Source organism: Panthera onca, chromosome B3 (assembly GCF_046562875.1).
Source record: "Panthera onca isolate mPanOnc1 chromosome B3, mPanOnc1 haplotype 2, whole genome shotgun sequence".
NCBI lineage: Eukaryota > Metazoa > Chordata > Mammalia > Carnivora > Felidae > Panthera > Panthera onca.
Window position 1 is genome coordinate 84,465,430 of NC_138344.1, and position 19,393 is coordinate 84,484,822.

General features: G+C 35.8%; 1 protein-coding gene across 6 annotated transcripts in view; it reads right to left on the reverse strand.

The window, feature by feature from the left end:
* Nucleotides 1-19,393, reverse strand: part of RALGAPA1 (Ral GTPase activating protein catalytic subunit alpha 1) — a 263,713-nt gene that overhangs the window by 90,050 nt on the left and 154,270 nt on the right. For all 6 annotated transcript variants that reach the window (XM_060619520.3, XM_060619522.3, XM_060619525.3 and 3 more), the window contains 3 exons: nt 19,201-19,269; nt 5,138-5,272; nt 4,548-4,731 (listed from right to left, as the gene is read on the reverse strand). In XM_060619520.3, coding sequence (XP_060475503.2) covers nt 4,548-4,731; nt 5,138-5,272; nt 19,201-19,269 — 388 coding nt within the window. The remainder of the gene's footprint in view (nt 1-4,547; nt 4,732-5,137; nt 5,273-19,200; nt 19,270-19,393) is intronic.

The following is a 19,393-nucleotide window of genomic DNA, read 5'->3' on the forward strand; positions in this document are numbered from 1 at the left end:
AATGAACTCATTTACGAATCTGTCATAATTACTAACACTGAGAATACTTACAAACTATATTTAGATTTTAGATGTAGGTAACAGCATTTTCTTTCCTAAGCTGCTTCTCTAAATTCAGGATATATATAAATATGGAAGGATAAAAATCTCTCAATTTGTTAATTGGACAATTTTATTTAAAATTTTGAGTTATGAACTATGGAACATATGTATCTCTCCTCAAAATCAATTTAGATATAAAGAAAACATATGAAATTCTCTAATTTAGATATTCAAAATTAAATTCTAAATAACTAGCCTTGTGAGAAAATGTAACATGAAGATATCGATGCTTCTAAGGCTTTGTGTAACTAACATTCATTTAAATAAGTCTATTCAGGGTTGTCTTTTCAGATTGTCAGATTAAACAAACCCTACAGCATTTGCAGCAAACCCATAATTACAGATTATTACAGCATACAAAAGCAGCAAGACATAAAAAGCTGCTGCAATTCATTGCACTCTAATAGAACATGCAGAGGAAGTTAATTTTGGCAAATGCTTTAAATATTAGCTTTGCATAATATGTATAGGTGAAACTGTAATTAGGACAAAATGAATCCTTTGGAGACTCCTTTCACTCTGACCCTGCAAATGATGTCTTTTTGCTAATAAGACTACTGCTATTTGACGAAAAGCCAACTTTACTACCTTGCTTTATTATTTAGTAAATTTAATAATTACACCTACTCCTGCCAATAGTCCTCAAATCAGACTCGTTCAATCTAATACTGAGCTTATTAGGGACACTCTATGTTTAGAAGTCTTTGGCCAAAAAAGTGCTTGAAGATGATGAAACATGCCTTAGACAAGGGCACAATGATTAGTCACTTTGCCATATTAAAAAAAAAAACAAAAAAAAAAACGAACACAGCATGTTGTCACTATAGACCACAGGATCACCTGCTGTTGGCTTACAGCTGTTTCTAAAAGGTTCTGCATTAATCTGGTCCTTTATACCTTTAAGAAAGTCCAAAGGGAACAACTTAGCACATTTAGAGAACAATACTCCACAGAGTATTTGGTATCAATATAAAACTCATCTATTTAAATCTTTACCTTTGTGTCTTTTACTGTAACTGTTAATGGTACAGTAAATTTTGTCTGAAATACATTAAAAACTCCCTTTACATAAGTAAACTACCTGTTTCACTGTTTAACAAGTGTGCTATACTGCCCTCAGGCTTCATCATTTTACCCTTTTGAGAATAATGCAAAAAGTAACTAATCTTTTCAGATAATTTTGCTTTTAAGTAAAATAAACAGTTTTACTATACCAAATCTAAAGAATTAAATATATAAAGTTGTCTATATATCAATTATGGTCTAAATTATTTTGCTATACTATGCTTCCCAGTATATCTCTACTATATCTGAGCTTCAATTTAAATCTTATATTCTTATTTCAGTTCTGTATACAGCTGACCCTTGAAAAATATGGGGGTTAGGGCACTGACCCCTCCATGCAGTGAAAAATCCACGTTTTAACTTTTTACTTCTCCCAAACTTAACTGCGAATAGCCCATTGTTCACAGAAAGCCTTACCAACAACATAAGCAGTTGATTAACACACATCTTGAATGTTTTTTTTGTATTGTATACTGTATTCTTATAATAAAGCTAAAGAAAAGAAAATCATAAACGAGAAAAAATATATTTATAGTAAAAAAAAAAAATCCATGTGTCAGTGGACCTGCACAGTTCAAACCCATACTGGTCAAGGGTCAACCGTATTTGTGTTTTAGAGAAACTATTAGCAATTTGTGACCAATCCCAAACCCTAGCCCTATTTCTTTGATGTGTAACTTCATATCTTTATTTGCATTCTATGTCACCAATCCATCATCATGGCCACATCTTAGATGTCTTGAACATTTATAACTATTACACCTTTAAAAATCAAACTCGTCCAGGGCACCTGAGTGGCCCAGTCGGTTCAGTGTCCAACTCTTGGTTTCGGCTCAGGTCATGATTTCACAGTTTGGGACACTGAACCCCAAGTTGGGCTCTGTGCTGACAGTGTGGAGCCTGCTTGGGATTCTCTCTCTTCCCTCTTTGTCCCTATCCAATTTGTATACTTTTTCTCTCTCAAAATAAATACACTTAAAAAAAATTTTAAAAATTAAATAAAAATCAAACTCTCACTTAATAGCTTACTCTTTGACCACAATCTCCTCATCTAGTAATTTTCCCATTCTGTTTTGTAGAGCCCTTGGAGAGGGCTGTCAGGAGATGGAGAGAATAGAGTTCAGTAGGACCCAAGGCCTCCACCCTGCTGCAGCTCTGCTTTTATCAGTTTTACAAAGTGGGCTTCCTTGTGAAATTTACTTGCAGGGGTTCCACTGCTTAAAAACTCATTTTAAAAACTACTGTCCTAACATACTGATGCTCTCAGTGATTCTCAACCTCGGCTGCATATTAACCACCCGCAAAGCCTTAAAAAATCCTAGCAATCACAAATCAATATATCAAAATCTCTATGGATGGGAAGAGAGCAGCAGTATTTCAATGTGCAACCAAGGCTGAGAATCACCGTTCTAACTTACTACCAACATTTACTTTCTGATTCAATGAATCACTCCATTTTCTTCCAACTTATTAGCCATTTCCTAGCATCAGTTCAACCCTCACCAAGCCTTGATTCCATGGCTAAACCATATACCAACATTCTGAAAACCACAGTTCCCAGCTATTCTGCCACATCCACCTTACTGAATGCTGACTGGTGCAACTAAAACTTTGTAGTTTCCATTTTCTGTTGGACTCTCAATAACATCTGCTAATCCCCTTAATCTACTTCCATCTTCTTTTTCTTTCTGGGTCAGAATAAGGACTAATATTAGCATCTATACTTTCTAGCTCACTCTTCAGGAGCTTCACCCTACTAATGATCCCCTTCCCATCTTCCTTCTCAGTTTATAGAAGTTCAAGTCTCTTCATCCTTAGAAATCCTTTACCTCTGCTGAGAATTATTTTTTAGCTTACTTACTGTCTTATCATTTATCTTTCTTTTTTATACAGTCCAGCTTCTTTAAAGAGTACTTTTGACAAATGGCTCTATTTCTTTAACTCCTCTTTGCTCTTCAACCCACAGCCATCTACTTCTCCCTCCTACTTCTCTGCTGAAACTAAAGCAGACATATTTTTCAGTCTTTCTGTATCTGGCCTATCATTTAATACCATTACCCAATCTTTTAAATATCTTTCTCCTGTTTTTGTTTCTGAGAAATTATTCTCTCCCAGTTTTCCTTCCTTTCCAACTTTTTTTCTTCTCAGAATACACACATATGTGCGCGTGTTGTGTGTAGACAAATATAGATTCCTAACAAAGACCTTTCTGCTACGATTGAGATCTGCATATACAACAAACTGCCCACTAGCAGTCTTCATATGACTATCCGACATTCATCCCAAACTACACCATTTGCAATTATTGCACCTCCTCATTCTCCTTCCCAAACCTCTAGCCTTTCTCATATTCTTGGTCTACTTTGGGAGAGATCTAACCAATTTAGGCCTTTAGCAATTCTTGGTAGGCCTATTGCAACAGCTTCATGATTGGTTTCTCTGATCCTGGTTTAACTTTCCTAAAATCAATCTTTACCAGAGATCAGCAAACTTTTTCTGTAAGGGGCAGATAGTAAATATTTTCAGCTTTCTGGACCACATGATTTCGTTTGCAACTATTCAACACTAATGTTGTTGCACAAAAGCCGACACAATGCTACATAAATGAAAGCATGGATGTGTCCCAATAAAACTTTATTTACAGAAACAGGTGGCAGGCATGGGCCATAATCTGCCAACTCCATAAAACACTGCTTTCAAACTGCTCTCAGTACTAATTTTCTCATGTATATAACCTTAAAACCCTTCAATAATTTGCTGGGTTCCTCTAAACTACCTCTGTGTCTTAAATGTACTTTTATTTTTATACTCGTATTTAAAGGTTATTTATTTACATCTTTCTCTTATATCTGAAAGTAAACTCTCTGAATGTAGAAACAATGTGGCTTTAAAAAAAACGTTACTGAGTTCACTACCTACCAAGAGCTGTACAAAGGGTTTTACACATATTATCTTATTCAGTACTCAACACAACCACGAGGGAATAAATATTATCAGCCCTATTTTATAAATAAGGAAACAGACATAGCCACTCAGCTAGTAAATGAGAGTCAAAATTCAATACCACATCTTTTAGACTCCAAAGCTAAATCTCTTATTCCATTATAGAAATCCTATGATGTATAAAGTAAAGTATCAAAAAAAACCTTACCAGAATAATTTCACTGGAAGTATAAAGGGAGTGTCATCACATATAATCTTAGTAACTGTGTTTCTGAAGTTATTTTTTAAACTAAAAATGAACTTTGCTAGAATATACATGGTGAGATACAGAACTACAAAGTAAGATATACTCATCTCCATTATTTTTACTTATGGCCTCAAATCATACTTTGAGAAAATCCAAGAAATAATACTGTCCTAAAGTGAATTCCTTTTACCTTCTGTCACTGGCTGAAGTTTAGAAGATCGTTCCGAATCTGGAGAGTGAAGAGGTTCAGGCTCTTTCAGACTTTCCAAATGCATAAAAGGGTCATAATCTACAGATGCCAAGTCAGAGAGGCTCATTGGAAAATACCTTGGATTGCTAAAACACTGAGCTCCATAAACACACCCATGTAATACCTGGAAGTATGAGGGAAAACAGTTTTCCTTTTCAGTGAAGATAAATAAATAAAGATAAATGGAGAAAAATGACAACTGGTAATACAAGAGCTTGAAAAATTTTTTAAATATTTTAAAACTCAGTTCTTCAATCAAGGTAAAATTTAATGCCTTTTAAAAACAAGAATGAGTAAATTTAACTAGTGATTCTCACATCCCATAAGGATTTGACTCCTTTCAAAAATCTGCAGTAAAGCAGAAGCATCTTGTAGGAAGAAGTTTTAATTACTCTTAGGTACTATAAGATAAATCTATGTTCTTAGAAAATATCTAGCTCTAAAAACAAAAATGTAATACCAAGAAATGTTATTTCTTTAGGTTTTAAAAACTGTGGTTACCAAATAAACAATAAAGCAAATAAGGTTACCTTATAAATGCAATTGAGGACAGATTTTTCTATTTTATCATTTTCTGCTCCTGTAGCATGGACTGGTTGGAGCAGTGTCTTTAGAGGTAAGGCCATGATCCAGTCCAGGAGGCACAGAAGTAAGGATACAACCAACTGTAACAACAACAAAAGAGATGATTATGACTGTAAACTCACAAAACAAGAGTTTTAATACATTTAACAGAAATTCACCAACTTATTTTTTGTCTTCCAAAATTTATTTCAGGAATAAAATCAACCCTAATTCTACTATGAATATTTACTTAGATCTGATTTGAAGATATTGTATATGAACATTATGGTGGGTTTCTTCCTCATATTTTAAAGCCAGCACAATGGAACTTTAAGTGTAATAAACAGGACGGCAAAAATTATTTAAAATTCCTATAAAACGCTGAGCCTAAAACAGAACAGACATCAATTAGCTTGACTTATTTAAAACTGTTCAAGGAATAGATCACAAATGAAAGGTTGAGTTCACATATATCAAAAATATTTCTACATTCCTTTTAAAGAACAAAAAGAACCAGTAAAACATCAAAAAACTAACATCCTCAATATAACCAGAAAACAGAACAACCAGACTTCAAATTATCTGTGAGTAGAAACTATCAGCAAATCCCAGCAAGCTTTTCCTCATTATCCCATTACAAACTTTCATGAAGAGCAAGGGCAGTTTAGGAAAAATTGTAAAAGAGAAGCAAGAACTAGGTATAAAGCTAAAAGCCAAGCCAGAAAGAAAAAGTTACCCTAAATATGAGAATATTGAAAAGTGTACTGGTAGATACGGAGTAGAAAAAAGGACTTAAAAGTACACACAGGAAAGGTAATGCTTTGGAGAAGAAGAATGTTAAGAAGGAATAGGGAGACATCCTGTGGCAAACATGTAGTAAAATGAAAAAGCAGAATTTAGGATCCTGCAAGACTTAAACAAATTTTAAAAATTGATGGGCTTATAATTTCTCTCCTCCTTAAAAAGCATCATCCAATAAACTGATGGATCTACAATTCCTCCCCTTAAAAAGACAATAAAGACACTAAACTTTGTTGAATCACCAGATGAGGGAGCTCTTGAAGTAGGAATCTTATAAACCACCCCAAGCCACCAGTCCTGTTCACAGAAATGCAGAAGCAGCCTTCATCTATATAAAACTATTATAAAAAGAAAACAAAAAATGAGAATCTAAACAGTTCAACTGATGAAACCCCTGCTCAAAAAACCCAATTATGAAGAAGAAAACTATAACACAACATTCTAATCTAAATTACATATTATCAAACAGCATTTAAAAAAATATATATATTTATTATCAAGTTAGCTAACATACAGTATATACAGTATGCTCTTGGCTTCGGGAATAGATTCTCATGATTCATTATTTACATACAACACCCATGTTCATTCCAACAAGTAAAAGCATTTAGATATGGAGGACAAAGAAAACCCCATCTTAAATCAGAAATTACAAACTAAGAATAGAATTCTTAGAATTTAGAAATTAAAAACTAAGAACTAAGAAAGGAAGAATTGTTTCACATCAAGAAAAGAAGTAAAATGACAAAATCATATTAGAAATGAAGCCTAGATTACAGGATGCCTAAAGAAGAATAAATTTGAAAAAAACAAAAACAAAATTTAATATGGGGCTTTGATGAATAGTGGGAAAACAATTAAAAGAATAAAAATGAGATTTAAAATAAGATAAAAAGTGTCAGAGAAAAAATGTTTGAGATAAAGAGAGAAAAAGAATATCCAATTTACATATTTGGAGTCTCTGTATACATACATATTAAAAAGGTTCACCAGAAGCCAGGACAAACTGACCTGCAATAATCAACTCTAACACATATCCTGGTAAAACTTTAAAAGTAAGACTTCAAACATAAAGAAAAAAGATATCCTTAGGGCCTCCTGGAAAAAAAGATGCAATAATTTAGAAGGGCAAGAGAATAAAACAGGCTTCAGACTTCTCAAAAACAATACACAAAGCAAGGCAACATTTAAAAAAAAAACAAAAAACTTCAAGGAAAGTAAATGTGAACCTAAGGATTCTATATCTAGCAAAGATGTTTCTCAAGCATCAGGGTTACAAAAAAAGTTTTAAATATATCAGCCCTCAGGGAATTCTGTATTTATAGGCCTGTCCTGAAGAATAAAGATGAACTTCATCTAACCAAATAGTTGACTGAGGAACTTCAGCAAAAAGAATGGTATTTGATACACGTAGTTACAAAAGCTAAGACTAAAAAAATAAAGGTAGAGATGAGCGTGGAAGAATCATTTATTATATGACTTATCCTATGTGTTATATGTAGAAATAAAGTAACTAAAAATGGAGGCAAAGAGAGAAGAAAAGTAAAATAAGCTCATTTATTAACATATATGCGATGAGATAAAGGATACCATTAAATAATCACAAACCACACAAAAAAAGTGTTTTAAAAAATAAGAGGTTAAGAAAGCAAGGAAAAAAAGTATTTTTAAAAGGCATACATAGAAATGTAACCACAAGAACAAAGTATAAAATTCCCTGAATACCAAAAGGAACTTTAAAAATAGAACAAAGGAAATATATCTTGTAGACAAAGAAACACAGACGCAAATTAGAATTCAAACCAAAAAGCACTCATGTTAAAAGCTACAATTCAAATGAAATGAAGACTTACGGGTATCTATGTATCAAATAACACAGTGACTATCTTTATAAAGCAAAAACTACAATAGATGCAAAGAAATATAAAAACATTTAGCAAACTTTAACACACCACTCAGTATAAGACAGATCAAGTGGACAAAATACAGGCATACTTATTTCATTGTGCCTCACTTTACTGCACTTCACAGGTACTGTGTACTTTACAAATTGAAGGTTTGTGGCAACCCTGTCTTAAGCAAGTGTTTGAGCACCATTTTCTGACAGCATTTGTTCACTTTGTGTCTCTGTGTCACATACTGGAGATTCTCGCAATATTTCTAACTTTTCCATTTTTATTGTTATTATATTTATTATGGTGATCTGTGACCTCTGATGTTATTACTGTAATTGTTTTGGGGTGCTACAAACTGTGTCCATGTAAGTTAGCAAACTTAATCAGTAAACATTGTGTGTGTTCTGACTGCTCCATTAATCAGCTATTCCCCATCCTTTCTCCTCAGGCCACCCTATTCCCTGAAACACAACAATACTCAAATTAGGCCAATTAATAATCTACAATGGCCTCTAGTGTTCAAGTGAAAGAGTCACGTGACTCTCACTTTAATCAAAAGCTAGAAATTAAATTTAGTGAGGAAGGCATGTCTAAAGTCAAGACAAGCTGAAAGCTAGGCTTCTTGTGCCAAACAGCCTAGATGTGAATAAAAAGGAAAAGTTTTTGAAGGAAATTAAAAGTGCTACTCTAGTGAACACATAAATGATAAGAAAGCAAAACAACTGTGTTTGCCAATACAGAGAAAGTTTTATGGTTTGGATGGAGGATCAAACCAGCTGCAAAATTCCTTACGTCAAAGCCTAACCCAGAGCAAGGCTCTAACTCTCCTAAATTCTATGAAAGCTGAAGGAGCTAAGGAAGCTACAGAAAAGAAGTCTAAAGCTAGCAGACATTGGTTCCTGAAGTTTAAGGAAAGAAATCATCTACATAACATAACAGTGCAAGATGAGGTAGGAAATGGTGATACAGAGGCTGCAGCAAGTTATCCAGAAGATGCAGCCAAGAAAACTAATGAAAGTAGCTACACTAAACAACAGATTTTCAATGTAGACAAAACAGCCTTCTATTTGAAGAAGATGCACCTAGGACTTTCATGGCTAGAGGGAAGTCAATGTCTGGCTTCAAAGCTTCAAAGGACAGGCTGCCTCTTTTGGTGGGGGCTAATGCAGCTAGCGCCTTTAAGCTGAAGCCAGTGTTCATTTACCATTCCAAAAATCCTCGGGCCCTTAAGAATTATGCTAACTCTATTCTGCCTGTACTCTATACATGGAACAGCAAAGCCCGGATAACATCACATCTGTTTACAACATGGTTTACTGAATATTTTAAGTCCAAGAGCTCTGATGGAGATGCACAATGAGGTTAATGTTGTTTTCATGCCTGCTAACACAACATCCATTCTGCAGCCCCTGGATCAAGGAGAAATTTTGACTTTCGGGTCTTATTATATAAGAAAGACATTTCATAAGGTTATAGCTGCCATGGATAGTGATTCATCTGAAGGATCTGGGTAAACCAAATTGAAAACCTTCTGGAAAGGATTCGCCATTCTGGATGCCATTAAGAACATTCATGATTAGGGATGCCTGGTGGCTCAGTCCATTAAGCATCTGACTTTGGCTCAGGTCATGATCTCACAGTTTGTGAATTCAGGTCCTGTGTCGGGCTCTGTGATGACAGCACAGAGCCTGGAGCCTGCTTCAGATTCTGTGTCTCCCTCTCTCTCTGCCCCTGCCCCACTTGCCCTCTGTCTCTCTCTTCTCTCTCAAAAATAAATGAACATTAAAAAAAATTAAAAAAAAAACAAACATTCACGATTCATGGGAAGTGGTCAAAATGTCAACATTAACAGGAGTATGGAAGAAGTGACTTCAAATTTCATGGATGACTTTGAGAGGTTGAAGATTTCTGTGGAGGAGATAACTGCAGTATTGGTAGAAATAGCAAGAGAACTAGAATCAGAAGTGAGGTCTGTAGATGTTGACTGGACTACTATAATGTCATGATCAATATTTAATGAATTAGGAGTTGCTTCTCATGAATAAGGAAAGAAAGTGGTTTCTTGAGATGAAATCTCTTCCTGGTGAAGATGTTGTGAAGATGTGAAATTACAACAAAAGATTTAGAATATTACATAAACATACATAGTTGATAAAATGGCAACATCGTTTCAAAGGACTGATTCCAATTTTGAAAGAAATTCTACTGTGGGTAAAGTGCTATCAAACAGGATCGTATGCTAGAGAAATTGTGGGGGGAAAAAAGTCAATCAATGTGGCAAACTTCCTTACTGTTTTATGTTAAGAAATTGCCACAGCTGCCCCAACCTGGAGCAATCACCGTGATCAGCCACCAGTGCTAAGGCAAGACCCTCCACCAGTAAAAAAGATTACAATTTATTGAAAGCTCAGATGATGGTTAGCATTTTTTAGCAATAAAGTATTTTTTAAAATGTTAAAAAAAATTTTTTTAATGTTTATTTATTTTTGAGACAACGCAAGAGACAGAGCGCAAGCAGCAGAGGGACAGACAGAGGGACACACAGAATCTGAAGCAGGCTCCAGGCTCTGAGCTGTCAGCCCAGAGCCAGACGCGGAGCTCGAACTCATGAATTGTAAGATCATGACCTGAGCCAAAGTCGGACGCTTAACCGACTGAGGCACTCAGGCGCCCCAGCAATAAAGTATTTTTAAATTAAGGTATATACATGGTGTTTTTGAACATATTGCTATTGCACACTTAATAGACTATAATGCAGGTTTTGTTTTTTTTTTAAAGGTAGGGCTTTTTTATTTTTAAATAATTTGAGAGAGAGAAAGCACACAAGTCAGGGAGAGCGGCAGAGGGGGGAGAGAGAATCTTAAGCAGGTTCCATGCTCAGTGTGGAGCCCAACACAGGGCTCGATCCCATGACCCTGGCTGGGACCATGACCTGAGCCAAAATTCAGAGTCAGATGCTCAGTCAACTGAGCCACCCAGGAACCCCAGACTATAGTGTAGTTTAAGCATAACTTTTATATGCACGGAGAAACCAAAAAATTCATTTTATTTGCTTTACTGAGATATTCACTTTATTGTGGTAGTTTGAAACCAAACCCAAATATTTCTAAGGTATGCCTGTATAATCCATTTGAATAAAAGTTATTTGCGATCCTCTTCTCTTTTGCATCGTTTGTGCGAATGCAAGCTGGTGCAGCCACTCTGGAAAACAGTATGGAGGTTCCTCAAAAAATTAAAAATAGAACTACCCTATGAACCAGCAATTGCACTACTAGGTATTTATCCAAGGGATACAGGTATGCTATTTCGAAGGGACACATGCACCCCCATGTTTATAGCAGCACTATCAACAATAGCCAAAGTATGGAAAGAGCCCAAATGTCCAACAATGGATGAATGAAGAAGATGTGGTATATATATATACAATGGGGTATTACTCGGCAATCAACAAGAATGAAATCTTGCCATTTGCAACTACGTGGATGGAACTGGAGGGTATTATGCTAAGTGAAATTAGTCCGAGAAAGACAAATATATGACTTCACTCATATGAGGACTTTAAGACATAAAACAGATGAACATAAGGGAAGGGAAACAAAAATAACATAAAAACAGGGAGGGGACAAAACATAAGAGACTGTTAGAGAACAAACAGAGGGTTAGTGGAGGGGTTGTGGGAGGGGGGATAGGCTAAATGGGTAAGGGGCATTAAGGAATCTACTCCTGAAATCATTGTTGCACTATATGCTAACTAATTTGGATGTAAATTTTAAAAAAGTTTTTAAAAATGTGGGAATGGATCCTTCCACAATAAACATCTCAAGCGCACTGGATATGTCATATTTTTAAGCTCATATGGGCAGTAGTGTTTTCAAAGGGCAGTAGGAGCATCTGCCCAATGGGGAGGAATATTTTATCACTGTCATTGTTTATCTTGATGCTGACAATAAAAAGCAAGCTGACTTTAAAAAAAAAAAGTTACTTGAGATCCTCAATACTACTTAATAGCATCAAAGAGAGCTTGTCACCAAGAGTCTAAAAACGGCTAGTACGGAATTTGAAGAAATAGATCCAAGTAATTTTAGACACTGATTATTCACTTTAAAAGGCAAAGCTGAACTTTTAAATCTGATTATCCATTTGGAAAAACAACAAAAATTAACTCCCTATCTCAAAACATACAGAATAAACTTCAAATGGATGAGGGATAAACATTGTAAGGAATGAAACCATACAAGTGCTAGAAGAAAACATGGGTGAATTCCTCTTTATCCAGGGTACAGTGAAAATTCAGACACAATAAAAGATAAATCGACCACATAAAAACCAATTTTTTTCGTGATCCCCCCACACAAGAAACAATAACAAAAACCCACCATAAACAAAATCAAAAGGCAAATGAGGGGAAAAAAGAGAAAATATTTGTGACATACACCAGTTAAGAGCTAATATCCCTAGTACATAAAAATTTGAGTGGAAAACACCAAAACCTGACAGAAAATGTATGAAAATATGAATAAACAAGTCACAAAAATAAAAAATAAGGCCATTAGTAAATATGAGAGGATATTCAACTTCATTTTAAGTGGAAACTACACTGAGATGTCATTGCTCCCCCATCAAACTGGCAAAATGTTCAAAATAAGACACACTGTTGGATGGGATTCTAGGCAAACAGACACTAACAGTTGGCTTGTGGGAATGCCAATATTTAACATAATTACCAATCTGTTTACCTTCTGACCCAGCAATTCCACTTCTAGGAATATACCCTGAAGACACATTCCAATAATGTAAAAATATACAGGCACAGGGTGAGTCACTGCAGCACTGTTTGCAATTGCAAAATTCTGAAAAAAACCTATACATCCACGTATAGGAGACTGAGTTGAATAAACTATGGTACACTCACATAATGGAGGACAAACACTACATAGCTACAAAAAAGACCATGGAAGATACTCATGAATTGATGTATTGTGAATTTCCAGGATATCCTGCAAGTAAAAAATCTAAAGTACCAAGGAATATCTAGAATATGATATCTTTTAACAAACAAGGAGAAAACATAAATGTATCTGCTCATTTGTGTAAAAATAAACAAAGAATAGGCACACCATAAATAAAAAATAAATAAAAACAACAGGGATGGGGGAAAAAAACAGTAAAATGGAATAGAAACTGAAAAAATGACCCAAATTGTATTTCAAATGAATTATATAACCATACGGAGGTGAGGCTAAGAAGAGAATAAGGAATCCAAATAACTTTTAAACACAGCTTTTGAACTATATACTCTCTTGGTAACTACATACAGGCATAAATATATTCTGAAACTGTTTTTATTTTTCTATAACTGCACAAGAAGTACTTTGCTGCGGATAAATGTGGACAATGGGAACTAGGTTCTCACTGTTGGGGCTGGTAGTTACAAACATGTAAAGGGGGAGGACAGATTGAACCTTGTGTTGGGTTAGTATCAGAGGTGTCAAGGTAAACTCATGGTGTTTTAATACACACAAAGAAACATATATATGCATTATATATGCATATATTACATTTTTACATAAAATACATATTATATATTTGTGTGTGTGTGTGTACATATCATCTATTTTCTAGCTCTATCTGGTCAGTGGGCCTAGGGAAAAAAAGACAACCCAATGACAATGTAGACACCTAGCTCCTAAATCTATTTCAATATACTATTTCTATTCAATGGAACCAGAGTTCCTTGGAGAAATGGCTAATACCAGCACCGGGGAGGGGAAATACAGGCGGGTCTAAAAAATTCTGTGGTGACAGAAATTAAGGATGTACTGAAAGGATAATGAGGAGGGTATGTCAAAAGGACAAAGAAGCCACTTTGAAGGCCACTCCCACTGGTTAAGTCGGGGACCTTTTGAGCTTCAAAATAAAAAATGATAGTAAAAAAACTAAGGATTACAGTCCATTGCATAAAATAAGAATCATGATCCCACACTAGCAAGATGGATAGGGAATAAGAGAAATATCTTCCTTATCACAGAAAACTAATGAAGATAAAAGTAATGACATAATTAGGAAATCACCATTTGGAACTATCATAACATTTAATTCTGATAAGCGTTTCAATTGCTGGCAAAACTACTTAGTAATGTTTTAATGAGTGATAGGATATTTATACAGTCTCCAAGTGTCTTCCCACAAGATACTTTTTAATTGGGAAAGGTAAATAGTAAACTGGCTCAAGCTCTTAGCTGCCACTCAAACCTTTGTGACTGTCCACGCTGTGTCCCAAAAGGGTAGGGAATGCCAATATACCTATTCAGGATGCTGAAGGACTGCTAATTGCCTATCCCTTCAGCTCCCTGATGCAGGCTAACTGGAAGCCTGACTTTCAAGAAGCAGCTGGGCAAGTTGGGACATTAGTTATACAGTCTAGCCTCTATGAGAGAAATTGAGAGCTGGGTAGTTTTGCTTACTCATTCTATCCCAGGAAAGAGTCGCTGGGAATGCTGGTGCAAAGAGAACCACCTCTGTTTTGTATGTTTCTAGAGAATTCATGAGTGCCAAGTTCTGTCAGCTCCCAGAAATAGGTGATTCGGGAGCTTCTCACTTAGTGTTGACAAGCTACTTCCAGGGAGAAGCTGGAGACCTGGTTTTCTTGTTGAAGTCAGCCAGAGGGAGAGAATACAGGGGGAGTGCTCACTGGTTCTTAGGGGCTTCCAGGAGGACTGCAGTCAGCACCTAGATGAAGACTGGTTAGAAGCTGGACTCTCAGGCAGCAGCTGGGAAAGTATGTAGTCAAATCTTTTCTAGGGAAACAAAGGAGCACTTGTTAACAGGAGCATGAGCACCTGCTATGGCTATTCCCCTAGGGTTCAGCACAGAGGGAACAGGTAAAAAGGACCCTCCACTATTATATCCCTAGAAAAGATCTGACTGCATTCTTTACCAGCTGCTGCCTGAGGGTCCAGACAGAAACTAGCTGAATGATCCTACACATCAGGCAGTGACAAGCCCTGTTGATTTTCAGAGGCAGGTGACCTGGGAGCCCATCTATGGGGAGGCAGACTTAAAAGCTGGCGGGCTAGATGTGTGTAGTCTAAACACTTCTCTCCTCAGAGAGAAGCTGGGAGTTGGGGGGTTCTCTTCTGATTATATGGAGCTATGCCAAGGGTGGAGTTTATTACAAGAGTACATTCTCAGCATCCGTTATGTATTTTGATGTGGGTATTTTTTTAGTTGCCTGATGTGCAGGATCATTCAACTAGTTTCTAGATTTCTCCAGAGAAATGCTCCATATGTAGCAGTATCTTTGGTGCATCCACAGGAGGAAGAAAATTCAGGAGCCTTCTGTGTCTCTATTTTGGTGACCCCCTCCCCTCTCTGTTTGCTCTTTGTTATTCTTCAAGGTGTTATACTTTGCTAACTTTTCTTACTCTGTAACTTCTCCTTAAGGGATCTCATACATTCCCATAGTTTGATACTACTCATGTGTTGATGATGCCAATAATTTTGTGTTGAGCTTCAAATTTAAAACTTTAGGCAAACAGTTGCTTTGCTGCATTTTACTGGGCATTATTCCTTACACGCAATACAATAAAAACGGAAATTCATCTTCAAAAAATCTGTTCTTTTTTTCTTGATTACTGTGGACTTTGTAGATTCCACTCTGAGAATTTTTACTCTTTATTTTCTTAGCCTTATCAAGACATCAATTCTTACATTGATGATTATAATAATTACCATATTATTTTTTTTAAGTCAACATTCACACTTTTAAGTAATCTTTCACAAATCTAGTATTTCATAGTACATTAAAGAGCCTTCCAAAATGTCACTTAAAAAATTTTTTTTTCTGGGGGTGCCTGGGTGGCTCAGTCAGTTGGGTGTCTGACTATGGTTCAGGTCATGATCTTGTAGTCTGTGAATTCAAGCCCCCTGTTGGGCTCTGTGCTGATAACTCAGAGCCTGGAACCTGTTTCGATTCTGTGTCTCTCTCTCTGCCCCTCCCATACTCAGGCTCTGTCCATCTCTCTCTCAGAAATAAACATTAAAAAAAATTAAAAAAATAAATAAAACAAGTTTTTGATGTTTATTTTTGAGAGAGAGAGAGAAAGAGAGAGAGAAAGAGAGAGAGAGAGAGAGAGAGAGAGAGAGAGAGAGAGGGAGGGAGAGGGAGAGAGGGAAGGAGAGAGAAAGGAGCACTCGTGTGCGCAGAGCACGAGCAGGGCAGAGAGGGAGACACAGAATCCAAAGCAGGGTCCAGGCTCCGAGCTGTTAGCACAGAGTCTGACATGGGGCTCAAATTCATGAACTGCAAGATCATGACCTGAGTTGAAGTCGGACATTTAACTGACCGAGCTACCCAGATGCCCCCAAAAAACTCACTTAAAAAAATTTATTTATTTATTTTGAGGGGGGGGGGGAGTGTGAGTGAGTGAGGGGCAGAGAGCAAGGGAGAGAGAGAATCCCAAGCAGGCTCCATGCTCCTCATGGAGCCTGATGTGAGGGCTCAATCACAACTGTGAGATCATGACCTGAGCCAAAATCAAGAGTTGGACGCTTAACTGACTAAGCCACCCAGGCATCCCCAAAAGGTCATTTTCAAAAAAAGGACTTTCACAAAGGTCCAAAGTTCTTAGTGTGGCATCCAAGGCTCTCCATATCCTGACCCTTTTCTATCTCTGATGCCTAATTTCCCTTCTCTGAAGCATACACTTCACATCCTATAATATCTAATTGCCTATTGTTCTCCCATAACATACCATACATTTTATACCTACATGATTTTATACATGCTATTCCCTACAACTAGAATAACACTTTGACTCCAATCCTTGTCTCCATTTATGTAGAAAACCCTATCATCTTTTAGAAGTTTTCCCCTGGGGTGCCTGGGTGGCTCAGTCAGTTAAGCAATTGACTTTGGCTCAGGTCATGATCTCATGGTTCATGGGTTTGAGCCCTGCATCGGGCTTTGTGATGACAGCTCAGAACCTGGAGCCTGCGTCAGATTCAGTGTCTCCTTCTCTCTCTGCCCCTCCCCTGCTCATGCTCTGTCTCTCTCAGTCTCTCAAAACAAAGTAAATGTTAGAAAAATTTTCTTAAAAATTAAAAAAAGAAGTTTTCCCTTAACAAGCCCTCTGCTTGGATAGGTAATCACTTCCTCCTCTACCCTACCCTGTGTCATACACATTTTTCTGCTTTTTATAGTAAGCATTTCTTATATTGGATTGCCGCTCTAATTGGATTGCCGCTCACTTGCCACTCTAATCTTTAAAATCCATGAGAGCAGAGGCTACCTTATTTATATCTACTTAATTAGTTCCAAGCAGAATATCATACACATACTTTGTGATCAATAAATATTTAATGAATTAAGTGAGCAAGAAACAAAAACTGAATAGTGGAGATTTTTCATATTAATAGCTAGGCTTTGGAAGACAAAGATGATCTAGAAAGAAATGGCTAATTAGTTATCCAGATACGTTTCACAAATTAGATTTGAAATTCTAAACCACAGTCCAAGATACTAAAATGAAGAACTCCTGGCTAAAATGGAGAATATGTATCTTTTAAAGATGAGGAAAAATGTATTTATCAAGGTCTAGATAATCTGATCAAATGGATTTTAAACTGAATATGAAGAGGAAGAATAAAAATTTCTGAGGTAAACTCATACAATTAGAGATACAGAAGACAAGAGGAATAACATGAAGAGACCAAAAGTTAAAAAGTTATGCAAGGCACACAAGAAAATAACTGAGAATAGGTCTGAAACATAATTATACCTTCAGATTTCCGTAAATTAATGGGCAGAGCCTAAGAAATAAAACATACTTGAAATTTCAATACCATATGATTAAAGGATGATGACACTGAGATCTGGAGAATAGAATTGCAAGATTGGGATGTGAAAATGGAAAGGAAAAGAATAATTTTCAGAGGAAGTAAGTAGAATCTAGAGTAGCCTTGATTAATAGAACTTTGTGCAATGATGGAAATGGTGTGTATTTGGCTACGTGGCTATTGAGCACCTGAAATGTGGCTAGCACAAATAAGGAACAAATTTTTAACATAAATGTTTTAAATTTTATTATTTATTTAATTTTATTTTTTGAGAGAGAGTGTTCGCATGCATGCGTGCAAGTGTGAAAGGGTCAGGAGAAGGAGAGAATCTCAAACAGGCTCCATGCCCAGCAAAGAACCCTCTGAGGAGTTCAATGTCACAACTGTGAGATCATGACCTGAGCTGAAATCAAGAGTCAGATGCTTAACCAGCTGAGCCACCCAGCTACCCCGTTAACATAAACTCTTAATTTTATTTAAATTTACAGTCACATGTGGTTAGTAGCTACTATACTGGGCAGCACAGATCTAAAGTCTCTATGATATATTATGTACTATGCCTAATATATAATAAAAAACTAACAGACATATGAACAAACAGGAAAATGGAATCCATAGTCAAGAGGAAAATATTTCAATAGACAGACTCAGCAATAACCCAGATAATGAATTTAGCAGATAAGGACTTTAAAATAATTATGATAAACATGATCCCAGGGTCATGGAATTGAGCCCCAGGCCAGGCTCCACAGTGAGTTGTGGAGCCTGCTTAAGATTCTCTCTCCTTCTCCCTCTTCCCTCTCCCCTCTTCACACTACCTCTAAAATAAAAAATATATATAAAACGGTAAAAAAAAAAATGTTAAAAATCTAGAAGACAAGATAAATATAATTGATGAAGAAATGCAGATTTCAGGAAAGATATAGAAACTATGAAAAGAAACCAAACAAAAACTTTAGCTTGATAAATACAATACCTGAAATAATTATAATAGTCTCACAATGAATTTACTGAGTAAATTCAATCTTGTAGAACTTTCTGTGGCCAGAGGGTATGCCTTTTTCTGTGTGTCATATCTCTATTATACGTATTCTCCTTAATGGAAATTTTGTTATTTTCTACCAGTAACAGCTATATAAAGATATATGGCTGCCTTCAGATTTGAAGAATTCCTCGGAATTACTAATTTTCAGGCATAAAAAAGGCCGTAACTTGGCAGAATAAAATGAAATAGTTATAAATGAACAGAATGTTCTCCAACATTCCTCAAAACCCTGATATTCGAAGACTTTATCAAATAATCATGATTAACTCGAAATCTGAACTAAAATATAATTTACACTTTAATAATGTAAAGATATATTTCACATTATAGTGATTTTTAAACACAAAATGAATTAATGTTTACCATGTAAATATATGTATCTTTGCAATTTTAAAATATAAAGACTTTACTAGATAAATACATATTAAGTATCAAACAAAACTTAAATTACCCTCTTATCCATTTCATAAGATGAAGCTTCTGTACTTGGCAAAAGATGGGTAATAGTGGCTATTAGGATCTGTCAGCAAAGAAAAAAAGAGTTCAAAAATATGTTAAATGATGCATCTTAAAACTTGAATGTTAATGCTAACAAAGCGCTACAAAATCTGTTGATAAAAGTTTACCTTAAATACATTTTTAAA